Source organism: Euprymna scolopes, chromosome 41 (assembly GCF_053919585.1).
Source record: "Euprymna scolopes isolate OS-2025 chromosome 41, ASM5391958v1, whole genome shotgun sequence".
NCBI lineage: Eukaryota > Metazoa > Mollusca > Cephalopoda > Sepiida > Sepiolidae > Euprymna > Euprymna scolopes.
In genome coordinates this window covers 1,983,847-1,997,201 of record NC_136522.1, presented here as the reverse complement: position 1 = coordinate 1,997,201, position 13,355 = coordinate 1,983,847, and the positions used below count along the sequence as shown (strand labels likewise).

The 13,355-nt window shown below is 36.4% G+C and overlaps 1 protein-coding gene and 1 pseudogene across 1 annotated transcript in view; one reads left to right on the top strand and one right to left on the bottom strand.

Moving 5' to 3' along the window:
• The window catches only part of LOC145266303 (uncharacterized), a 215,242-nt gene extending 202,134 nt beyond the window's left edge, over positions 1-13,108 (top strand). Inside the window, exons 37-38 of the mRNA XM_080121854.1 lie at positions 9,859-10,003; positions 12,731-13,108. Coding sequence (XP_079977980.1) covers positions 9,859-10,003; positions 12,731-12,825 — 240 coding nt within the window. The 3' untranslated portion in view covers positions 12,826-13,108. The remainder of the gene's footprint in view (positions 1-9,858; positions 10,004-12,730) is intronic.
• On the bottom strand, positions 1,134-1,273 carry LOC145266760 (U2 spliceosomal RNA; annotated as a pseudogene).
• Positions 13,109-13,355: the final 247 nt, after the last annotated feature.

Below are 13,355 nucleotides of genomic sequence, written 5' to 3'. Positions count from 1 at the left end.
AACACATATCTAAAGAAATGGCAAAAACACTAGAGGATGACCTCCAATCTGTAGTGGAATGGGGACATAAATGGATGGTCACATTCAATGCTGCCAAGACTAAACTGGTTTCCTTCAATAATTACAAGAAACCTTCTCTGCCACCAATAGCAATGGCCAGTGACTCCCTGTCTGAGAGTACATCTTTCACACAAACTGCTTGGCCTAACGTTCACAGGAAACATGAGTTGGAATAATTATATTGATAACATTGCCAGGGCCGCTGCGAAAAAGGTAGGCTCTCTCTACCGTGCTAGAAAACTACTGACACCTGAAAGTATCCTGTACCTCTATAAAGCCACCATTCGCCCATGTATGGAGTATTGTTGTCACATTTGGGCTGGTACATCTGCTACTAGTCTCTCGCTCCTAGACAAGGTTCAAAAAAGAGTCGCCAATCTGATAGGCCTTGAACTGGCATCTAAGCTTCAGCCTCTGTCCCATCGACGAAATGTTGCATCCCTCTGCCTGTTCTACAAGTATTTTAATGGTGAATGCTCTGACGAACTGCAGACACTTGTGCCCCCACGACGTAGACACCCTCGACAAACCTGACAGGCAGCTAAATCCCACCCCCACACAGTAGAGATCCCTAGATGTAAAAGATCTTTCTACTCCAGTAGTTTATTTCCCAGAACTGCTAGACTCTGGAATTCCATTCTAGGTCCCTGCTTCCCTAACTGTACTGACATGCAGAAGTTCAAGTGTAACGTGAACCGACATCTTGCTGCCCAAATCCCAACATAGTGCCCCAGTAGTTGCTGCCCCTGATAGTAGCCCCTACACCAAAGTGGCAATGCGCCTTGTTTGGGGTGAAAATGTAATAAAAAAAAAAAGTCGCGTGCTCTCGTGTAATGAATGAATGCGTGAATGTAGGATTGACATGAAATTCTTAAAGATAAAACTAAAATGACCGAAAAATGGGCTGAAATGACTTAAATAAAAAGTAAATGACTTAGAATGACTTTAATGAACTTAAGGATGAATTAAATGACCTTAAGAATGACTTGAATGCTTAAAAAATAACTGAAATCCTTCAAAAACAACTTGAATGATCTGGAGAATGACTTGAATGGCTTTGAGACTGACTGGTTATAAAGTGGGTGATCATTTTACATTAAATTAATACAGGAAAGCGATCCCCCACTTTATATCAAAGTTACAAACATAAGTACAGCATGTAGTAAGAACAGATACTACACTTTGATCTTGGCCAAAAGGCCAAGAAAAGGGTATTTATTTGCTCCCCCACCGAGCAAATTAGGCACAAGGTCGATTTTTAATGTGAGGAGTGAAGGGGAAATGGGGACCAACTCCCCCGGGAGTAGGGGAGCTGGATAGTGACAATTGGTATGAAGGGTTGCTTCTACATTGACCAAGATCTTATATGTGGTGTTTCCCCCACTTATGGTCTTTGTTTGTAGTATCTGCCGGAACAGATACTACACTTTGATCTTCATATTTAATTTATTTCGTTTAAAGAAAAAATTACAATTAAAAAAATTCCAATATAAAATTTAAAAATTTTAAAAAGTAAAATCTCCAAAAGACAAAACAAATTTAGGCACAAGGCCCTATAAGATCTGGGGAGGGGAGTGTTGCAGGGTCTTTGTAACTAAAGTAAAAATTGGAGTCTTTGGCGACTTTATTCTTGACTGGCAACATTTACCACAATACCGCATTCACTCAGAAATTTGGTTGCTAAGGGGTCAAAGTTCAACAATTTGACCTTTAAGAACTCTACCAAACTCCTCCGACAATTTTGGGTCTAAACACATGGAATTTTAAATATAGATTCCTTGGACATGGATCTAACTTAATAAGTTGATTTGAGCCCAAAACAATAAATGTAAGGGGGTCATAATAGGGGTCAAAGTTTAAAAAACTGACCCCTACCAAATTACTCAGACAGTTTCTAGTCTAAACATTTGACATTTTACATAAAGGGTATTCAGAGATAGGGCAAGCTTTTTAATCGATTTGGCTCGAAAATTTGAGCTACCAATATATAAGTCTATGTATGTATGTATGTATGTATGTTTGCATGTCTGCCTTAAACTTTCGAAAGAGGCGACGGATTTTTACAAGATCAGTATCGTTTTGAAGTTCGACCTTGTAGAGTACAAATATCGAAAAATTGGCTAAAAACATTAATTTCTTCACCCTCAACTGGGCACTTTTCTACAGGGAGGGGTCGCTTTTTTCACCGGTATTTTCAAAAGTCATCCCCTTTTTTCGATTGTCTAGCCTTAATTTAAACCTACGTCTCTTCTGGTTTGGCGGTGGTTGTAACAGCAAAGACGTCAGTTTCCACCCACCCCCCGTTCTTTTCCTCCTTCGCGGTACGAGTTCGAGTCTGCCTTCCTACTACCACTTTTTTTTTTTTTGCTCAACATACACTTCCAAACACACGGGCAACGCCGGGCACCCATGCTAGTATATATATAGTAATTTATAAAATATATATGGCGATTAAGCTACACTGAATATTCGCCATTTCATCCACTATAGGATTCGTCAGGCTTATGCGCGAATTCTGTGGTTGTTTCTCGTTTTTATATATGTTGAGGATTTTAGTTAGCCAATCAGCTTTCTAGTATCCACCGCGCCCCTTCCTATCAGCCAATGGGCATGCATTTTATCGAACAAAGGCTCTGTTTTAGAACTAGGTTAGTGGTTTAAGGCAGATGTTTTCCTTACTTTTTTTATATATATATATAAATATACATATGTGTACACACATACATGCGCACATATATATATATATATGTGTGTGTGTGATCGTTTATGTATATTCATGTTTATTTAATTTATTTATTTGTTTGTTTTCTATTATTTTTGTTAGTTTTAAAGCTATTTTGTATCGCTATCCTAGAGTGAGTTTTATTTTGTTAACACAGTTGTTTGCTATTTCTCGTCTACAGTTTAATAGATTTTGGGGTTCTTTCATGAAAAATTTGCTATCCTGTACTTTAAAGAACCCCAAAATCTATTAAAATATGATTTTAATCATTTAATAAAATGATTTTAATCATTTAATAAAATCGTTTATAATATTATTTGTTTTTCTAAAATCTTCAAATTGTGTGTGTGTGTGTGTGTGTGTGTGTGTGTGTGTGTGTGTGTGTGTGTGTGTGTGTGTGAACCTTGCGAGGCACAGCAAAGTGTTTAGTTGTTAAGAAAAAATAAAAATAACAAAAGTGTAATATTTATTTATGTGTGTGTTACAAAAGATCAGGCCAACGTCAGTACCATCGGTTTCAAATCCAAGCAAAGGGGCCAATATCTGATTGCCTACGTCAGGTTCTCATCTGCTTCTGCTTACATATGTTACTCTGAAAAATGGCAGCTCATCCGTGACTTTCCCACGATGTTTCAATCGTGAATATCATCAAAAAAAAAAAATTATTAATTTTAAAATTTGAAACCTTACGAAATAATGTTGGTTCCCCGATTTATCGGAGAGGGACCTATGTTTTCAGTGGCGTCTGTGCGTCTATGCGTCCATCCGTATGTGCGTTAGTCCGGACGATTGCCAGATAACCGCCCATTAGTTTATCCTGAAATTTTGTCACAAATTGTAATTCATTAACTAGATTTACACAGTAAAAAATAAATTTGCGAAAATTCCCGTTACGTCTTCAGGGACTCAAAAGATGTCGAAAATGCCCCAAGATGGCAAAAGAAATGACACGGTTTGCCGATTTATCGGAGAGGGACCTATGTTTTCAGTGGCGTCTGTGCGTCTATGCGTCCATCCGTATGTGCGTTAGTCCGGACGATTGCCAGATAACCGCCCATTAGTTTATCCTGAAATTTTGTCACAAATTGTAATTCATTAACTAGATTTACACAGTAAAAAATAAATTTGCGAAAATTCCCGTTACGTCTTCAGGGACTCAAAAGATGTCGAAAATGCCCCAAGATGGCAAAAGAAATGACACGGTTTGCCGATTTATCGGAGAGGGACCTATGTTTTCAGTGGCGTCTGTGCGTCTATGCGTCCATCCGTATGTGCGTTAGTCCGGACGATTGCCAGATAACCGCCCATTAGTTTATCCTGAAATTTTGTCACAAATTGTAATTCATTAACTAGATTTACACAGTAAAAAATAAATTTGCGAAAATTCCCGTTACGTCTTCAGGGACTCAAAAGATGTCGAAAATGCCCCAAGATGGCAAAAGAAATGACACGGTTTGCCGATTTATCGGAGAGGGACCTATGTTTTCAGTGGCGTCTGTGCGTCTATGCGTCCATCCGTATGTGCGTTAGTCCGGACGATTGCCAGATAACCGCCCATTAGTTTATCCTGAAATTTTGTCACAAATTGTAATTCATTAACTAGATTTACACAGTAAAAAATAAATTTGCGAAAATTCCCGTTACGTCTTCAGGGACTCAAAAGATGTCGAAAATGCCCCAAGATGGCAAAAGAAATGACACGGTTTGCCGATTTATCGGAGAGGGACCTATGTTTTCAGTGGCGTCTGTGCGTCTATGCGTCCATCCGTATGTGCGTTAGTCCGGACGATTGCCAGATAACCGCCCATTAGTTTATCCTGAAATTTTGTCACAAATTGTAATTCATTAACTAGATTTACACAGTAAAAAATAAATTTGCGAAAATTCCCGTTACGTCTTCAGGGACTCAAAAGATGTCGAAAATGCCCCAAGATGGCAAAAGAAATGACACGGTTTGCCGATTTATCGGAGAGGGACCTATGTTTTCAGTGGCGTCTGTGCGTCTATGCGTCCATCCGTATGTGCGTTAGTCCGGACGATTGCCAGATAACCGCCCATTAGTTTATCCTGAAATTTTGTCACAAATTGTAATTCATTAACTAGATTTACACAGTAAAAAATAAATTTGCGAAAATTCCCGTTACGTCTTCAGGGACTCAAAAGATGTCGAAAATGCCCCAAGATGGCAAAAGAAATGACACGGTTTGCCGATTTATCGGAGAGGGACCTATGTTTTCAGTGGCGTCTGTGCGTCTATGCGTCCATCCGTATGTGCGTTAGTCCGGACGATTGCCAGATAACCGCCCATTAGTTTATCCTGAAATTTTGTCACAAATTGTAATTCATTAACTAGATTTACACAGTAAAAAATAAATTTGCGAAAATTCCCGTTACGTCTTCAGGGACTCAAAAGATGTCGAAAATGCCCCAAGATGGCAAAAGAAATGACACGGTTTGCCGATTTATCGGAGAGGGACCTATGTTTTCAGTGGCGTCTGTGCGTCTATGCGTCCATCCGTATGTGCGTTAGTCCGGACGATTGCCAGATAACCGCCCATTAGTTTATCCTGAAATTTTGTCACAAATTGTAATTCATTAACTAGATTTACACAGTAAAAAATAAATTTGCGAAAATTCCCGTTACGTCTTCAGGGACTCAAAAGATGTCGAAAATGCCCCAAGATGGCAAAAGAAATGACACGGTTTGCCGATTTATCGGAGAGGGACCTATGTTTTCAGTGGCGTCTGTGCGTCTATGCGTCCATCCGTATGTGCGTTAGTCCGGACGATTGCCAGATAACCGCCCATTAGTTTATCCTGAAATTTTGTCACAAATTGTAATTCATTAACTAGATTTACACAGTAAAAAATAAATTTGCGAAAATTCCCGTTACGTCTTCAGGGACTCAAAAGATGTCGAAAATGCCCCAAGATGGCAAAAGAAATGACACGGTTTGCCGATTTATCGGAGAGGGACCTATGTTTTCAGTGGCGTCTGTGCGTCTATGCGTCCATCCGTATGTGCGTTAGTCCGGACGATTGCCAGATAACCGCCCATTAGTTTATCCTGAAATTTTGTCACAAATTGTAATTCATTAACTAGATTTACACAGTAAAAAATAAATTTGCGAAAATTCCCGTTACGTCTTCAGGGACTCAAAAGATGTCGAAAATGCCCCAAGATGGCAAAAGAAATGACACGGTTTGCCGATTTATCGGAGAGGGACCTATGTTTTCAGTGGCGTCTGTGCGTCTATGCGTCCATCCGTATGTGCGTTAGTCCGGACGATTGCCAGATAACCGCCCATTAGTTTATCCTGAAATTTTGTCACAAATTGTAATTCATTAACTAGATTTACACAGTAAAAAATAAATTTGCGAAAATTCCCGTTACGTCTTCAGGGACTCAAAAGATGTCGAAAATGCCCCAAGATGGCAAAAGAAATGACACGGTTTGCCGATTTATCGGAGAGGGACCTATGTTTTCAGTGGCGTCTGTGCGTCTATGCGTCCATCCGTATGTGCGTTAGTCCGGACGATTGCCAGATAACCGCCCATTAGTTTATCCTGAAATTTTGTCACAAATTGTAATTCATTAACTAGATTTACACAGTAAAAAATAAATTTGCGAAAATTCCCGTTACGTCTTCAGGGACTCAAAAGATGTCGAAAATGCCCCAAGATGGCAAAAGAAATGACACGGTTTGCCGATTTATCGGAGAGGGACCTATGTTTTCAGTGGCGTCTGTGCGTCTATGCGTCCATCCGTATGTGCGTTAGTCCGGACGATTGCCAGATAACCGCCCATTAGTTTATCCTGAAATTTTGTCACAAATTGTAATTCATTAACTAGATTTACACAGTAAAAAATAAATTTGCGAAAATTCCCGTTACGTCTTCAGGGACTCAAAAGATGTCGAAAATGCCCCAAGATGGCAAAAGAAATGACACGGTTTGCCGATTTATCGGAGAGGGACCTATGTTTTCAGTGGCGTCTGTGCGTCTATGCGTCCATCCGTATGTGCGTTAGTCCGGACGATTGCCAGATAACCGCCCATTAGTTTATCCTGAAATTTTGTCACAAATTGTAATTCATTAACTAGATTTACACAGTAAAAAATAAATTTGCGAAAATTCCCGTTACGTCTTCAGGGACTCAAAAGATGTCGAAAATGCCCCAAGATGGCAAAAGAAATGACACGGTTTGCCGATTTATCGGAGAGGGACCTATGTTTTCAGTGGCGTCTGTGCGTCTATGCGTCCATCCGTATGTGCGTTAGTCCGGACGATTGCCAGATAACCGCCCATTAGTTTATCCTGAAATTTTGTCACAAATTGTAATTCATTAACTAGATTTACACAGTAAAAAATAAATTTGCGAAAATTCCCGTTACGTCTTCAGGGACTCAAAAGATGTCGAAAATGCCCCAAGATGGCAAAAGAAATGACACGGTTTGCCGATTTATCGGAGAGGGACCTATGTTTTCAGTGGCGTCTGTGCGTCTATGCGTCCATCCGTATGTGCGTTAGTCCGGACGATTGCCAGATAACCGCCCATTAGTTTATCCTGAAATTTTGTCACAAATTGTAATTCATTAACTAGATTTACACAGTAAAAAATAAATTTGCGAAAATTCCCGTTACGTCTTCAGGGACTCAAAAGATGTCGAAAATGCCCCAAGATGGCAAAAGAAATGACACGGTTTGCCGATTTATCGGAGAGGGACCTATGTTTTCAGTGGCGTCTGTGCGTCTATGCGTCCATCCGTATGTGCGTTAGTCCGGACGATTGCCAGATAACCGCCCATTAGTTTATCCTGAAATTTTGTCACAAATTGTAATTCATTAACTAGATTTACACAGTAAAAAATAAATTTGCGAAAATTCCCGTTACGTCTTCAGGGACTCAAAAGATGTCGAAAATGCCCCAAGATGGCAAAAGAAATGACACGGTTTGCCGATTTATCGGAGAGGGACCTATGTTTTCAGTGGCGTCTGTGCGTCTATGCGTCCATCCGTATGTGCGTTAGTCCGGACGATTGCCAGATAACCGCCCATTAGTTTATCCTGAAATTTTGTCACAAATTGTAATTCATTAACTAGATTTACACAGTAAAAAATAAATTTGCGAAAATTCCCGTTACGTCTTCAGGGACTCAAAAGATGTCGAAAATGCCCCAAGATGGCAAAAGAAATGACACGGTTTGCCGATTTATCGGAGAGGGACCTATGTTTTCAGTGGCGTCTGTGCGTCTATGCGTCCATCCGTATGTGCGTTAGTCCGGACGATTGCCAGATAACCGCCCATTAGTTTATCCTGAAATTTTGTCACAAATTGTAATTCATTAACTAGATTTACACAGTAAAAAATAAATTTGCGAAAATTCCCGTTACGTCTTCAGGGACTCAAAAGATGTCGAAAATGCCCCAAGATGGCAAAAGAAATGACACGGTTTGCCGATTTATCGGAGAGGGACCTATGTTTTCAGTGGCGTCTGTGCGTCTATGCGTCCATCCGTATGTGCGTTAGTCCGGACGATTGCCAGATAACCGCCCATTAGTTTATCCTGAAATTTTGTCACAAATTGTAATTCATTAACTAGATTTACACAGTAAAAAATAAATTTGCGAAAATTCCCGTTACGTCTTCAGGGACTCAAAAGATGTCGAAAATGCCCCAAGATGGCAAAAGAAATGACACGGTTTGCCGATTTATCGGAGAGGGACCTATGTTTTCAGTGGCGTCTGTGCGTCTATGCGTCCATCCGTATGTGCGTTAGTCCGGACGATTGCCAGATAACCGCCCATTAGTTTATCCTGAAATTTTGTCACAAATTGTAATTCATTAACTAGATTTACACAGTAAAAAATAAATTTGCGAAAATTCCCGTTACGTCTTCAGGGACTCAAAAGATGTCGAAAATGCCCCAAGATGGCAAAAGAAATGACACGGTTTGCCCCATAACATTTGACCCTATTTCTGCTCGTTCATGCTCCTACTGATCCTCTTTTATGAAGGAAACTGGGTTTGTATTACTGTACACATAGATTCGAAAAAGTTGTCAAAAAACAAATATATAACAAATAAATGTTATCAAAGGCAAGATAACTTACTTTTCTACCAAACTGGATACATTTTTTTGTGTTTTTATTCAATGTAACATATTTATTCAGCTCGAAAAACATACAGTGTTTACCGATGTATTGTAAAATTCAAAATGGCGGCCGACTCTCTCTTAAACACGGTAAGTTCGGGAAAAGGTGTTATAAATAATAAACTAGACAAAATACTATTACAAAAACACCGATTATATGTCAACCTATGTCACGGTAACATATATTGAGCGAATTTCTAACAGTATTTTTTCTAGTTTATTATTTATAACACCTTTTCCCGAACTTATCGTGTTTACCGATGTATTGGAACATTCAAGATGGCGTCTGATTCTTTCTTTAACACGGTAAGTTTGGGAAAAGGTGTTATAAATAATAAACTAGATAAAATACTGTTAAAAACTCGCTCAATATATGTTACCGTGACATAGGTTGACATATATTCGGCGGGTTTTTAATAGTATTTTGTATAGTTTATTATTTATAACACCTTTTCCCAAACTTACCGTGTTAAAGAGGGTGTGAGACGCCATCTTGAATTTTCGAATACATCGGTAAACACTGTATGCTTTTCGAGCTGAATAAATATGTTACATTGAATAAAAACACAAAAAGTATATCCAGTTTGGTAGAAAAGTAACTTATCTTGCCTTTGATAACATTTATTTGTTATATATTTGTTTTTTGACAACTTTTTCGAATCTATGTGTACAGTAATACAAACCCAACTGAACATACCCACTTGCCTCACCACTAACTCAACGTTGGCCCCTCACACTTCTACAATATTTTTTGTGGCGTCATCTCACATGCAGCACCAGAGGGGGGGGGGGCACGCATGCCAGCTTGTTTTTAAAGATATTACAAAACCATTTAAAAACAATTTATTTCATTGAAAAATATTAAACCATTTTAATTCTTTCTTTTTCGTTTTCCTACTCGTCTTTTTCTGCCGATAACAGATTTTGACCCCAGACCAGATTGGTTACCTGACGACATCCCAAGCCGAAATGGTCACACCTGCACAGAAGGAGAAAATGACAGAAGCACAGAAAGATATTTTGAAGAAAAAAATGGTGGGATACAAGAATCCAGAAGATAACGGAGGTAATTATTTTTATGAAACCTTTTAAAACTAACGGAGGTAATTATTTTTTTAAAGGAATTGGTCGGATTCCTAATTCCTACCCTCTGATGAGAAGGAAAGTATTTCTTCAAAACTCCGCGGATTAAGGACTATCCACTTATCAAGTGTTTCCTTTTCAGATTAAATATGTTTTTAACTCATTTCAAAGTGTTTTTTAACATGTTTTATTAACTGTTTGCTCTTATTATAAGCTCTATCTCCTATTTGGTTTTATCGAGCTTTTACATCTGGTTGAGATTACTTTATAAATATTAATTCTTTAATAGTTATAATATACTTTAGTTTTACCATCTTGAATCATTTTGGTAAATTTAATTGTAATTTTTATTTTATTATATATATATATATATATATATATATATATATATATATATATATATATATATATATATATATATATACTAGAATTTCAGCCCGGCGTTGCCCGAGTGTTTGGAGGTGTATGTTGAGCAAAAAAAAAAAAGCGGTCAATTTTTTAAACTTTGACCCCTATTATGACCCCTTAACATTTATTGTTTTGGGCTCAAATCAACTTATTAAGTTAGATCCATGTCCAAGGAACCTATATCTAAAATTTCAAGTGTTTAGACCCCAAATTGTCGGAGGAGTTTGGTAGAGTTATCAAAGGTCAAATCGTTGAACTTTGACCCTTTAACAGCCAATTTTCTGTCCGAAAATGGACCACAGAGATTTTCCCAAATCTCAGTACCCTGTATATCAAATTTCGAGTCTGTAGACTGAAAATTGAAAGAGTTATTGCGTAGGAAAACGTACACACACAGACACACACACACACACACACACGTTCACCTTTATAGATATATAGATTGGAAAGCTCCTTTGCATGAATTTTCACCTCGATGTTGTATGGTTTTTTATTTGGCAACAAACTCGGAAGACGAGATCTGCCCTATTATAGCCAATTCAAAAAGCTTAACCTTCTTTTCTCTTGAGCTCCAACGATTACACTAGAATCTCCTCAATGGGCATCATGATAAACCTCCCAAGATTTTTTTTTTATTATTAATTCCTGCATCATACAAAAAAAAAACGTGGACACTACATGAAAGTGTCACTTCGATTGAACCGAAGGAGTTCTGCGTTCTCAACCAGAATTCCTGGACCTTGGAACAAACTTGATTAATTTTGCATAGGAAAGAGCAATACGGAAGAGAAGGATTTGAAGTTATGACCATGGTGAACAAATGAACAAATCGCTGAAAACAATTGCCAACCTAATATGTATCAAACATCATAATAACCAAACGAATTTTATTCAAATAAATTTTATTCAAACAAATTTTATTCAAACAAATTTTATTCAAACGAATTTTATTCAAGCGAATTTTATTCAAATAAATTTTATTCAAACAAATTTTATTCAAACAAATTTTATTCAAACGAATTTTATTCAAACGAATTTTATTCAAATGAATTTTATTCAAACAAATTTTATTCAAACGAATTTTATTCAAACGAATTATATTCAAACGAATTTTATTCAAATAAATTTTATTCAAATAAATTTTATTCAAATAAATTTTATTCAAACGAATTTTATGCAAATAAATCTTATTCAAACAAATTTTATTCAGACAAATTTTATTCAAATAAATTTTATTCAAATAAATTTTATTCAAACGAATTTTATTCAAATAAATCTTATTCAAACAAATTTTATTCAAACAAATTTTATTCAAACGAATTTTATTCAAACGAATTTTATTCAAATAAATTTTATTCAAACAAATTTTATTCAAACAAATTTTATTCAAACGAATTTTATTCAAACAAACTTTATTCAAACAAATTTTATTCAAACGAATTTTATTTAAACGAATTTTATTCAAACGAATAAAATAAAAAAAATATGTAATATAAAGCACAATACAACGGTGCAAAGTCAATTATGATGTGAGTTTATCGCGAGAAAAAAGTTTTTTGTATTCGTGAATATTTTTTTGTTTTTGTTTTTGTTTTTGTTAAATATTATTTAAGGAATCTTTTCAAGTTGAAATCAATTGAAAAATACACACTTTAAATATGTAAGCATTACGTAAAGTTATCCAATATGTATATTATTTAATTGGAAGCCATTATTGAGATGATTATTATTTATTAATTTATTTATTGCGGACTATTATCCTCATCTTTTCTTGTTGTTTCACGACGTTTCGGCCAACTATTCCTCTGGCCTTTGTCAGGTGGTTACCGCGACGAGATAGGAACTCCGAATCTCCTAACTGCCTCCTCAGCAATTACGTGGTGAGACAACAACACCAACTATGGAAGGCAGTAACTGCTGAGGATGCAGTTAAGAGATTCGGAGTTCCTATCCCATCGCGGTAATCAGAGGAATAGTTGGCTGAAACGTCGTGAAACAGCAACTAAAACAGACGAGGATAATATCCAATATGGTCCAAACAGACGGCAATTTTGGATAACTTGTTTGGGTTTTTTTAACTAAAGTGTGTATTTCTCAATGCAGAATGTGTATTTCTCAATAGATTTTAACTCGAAAGGAATTCTTATTTAACAAAAAAGAATTAACGCCTACAAAGATTTCTTTGTATTCGCAATAAACTCACAACGTGATTCATTCAGTGACATTTCCGAAGATGAATCATTCAACTTATAATACTTTTTAAGTTCATTCTAAATCCTTTTGTTTTCTTTTTTTCCCCCAGGACAAAGAATTGATGGAACCAACTGCATGAAGATTCTAACACCATTGCTATTGATTGCATCGAAAAACTTTGTCAATCTTCTTTCTGGAGTTTAAACAGAAAATCAAATGCTAAGGACATATCAGCCATCTTGGTTTTTTTTTTTTTTTTTTGTTATTGTTGTTGTTTGTTTGTTTTTTGGGTTTTTTTTTTGTTTTCAAAGAATAAAGTATTTTTTTAACATTTTTTAAACAAATTTTTAACGCTTATTAACTGGAATATAATTAAGTGAACTTTAAAAATAAATTTAACTATGCTGTGTTTTTTTTTTATTGTAACGTCAAACCAACATTTGCTCTTCAAAATAAGTGTGAAAATTTTAAATAAAAAACATTTTTTATAATGATTTGATTTTATTCCATTTTTTAATTTCTTTTTCAATTCAAACTTGAAAATCAGATTATTTAATACAAAAAAATAAATATTTAATCTGAAAATACTTCAAAATGCTTTATTTCGATTTTGTTCGTTATTAAAATGTGATATGCCATTGCAGTTCTTAGCTGCGCCAGTGATTCTTTGAAAAATACATTTCTCCTCAGTGTTATGAGTGAGAGTGAGGGAACCTTTGAATGTGAGAGGAAAA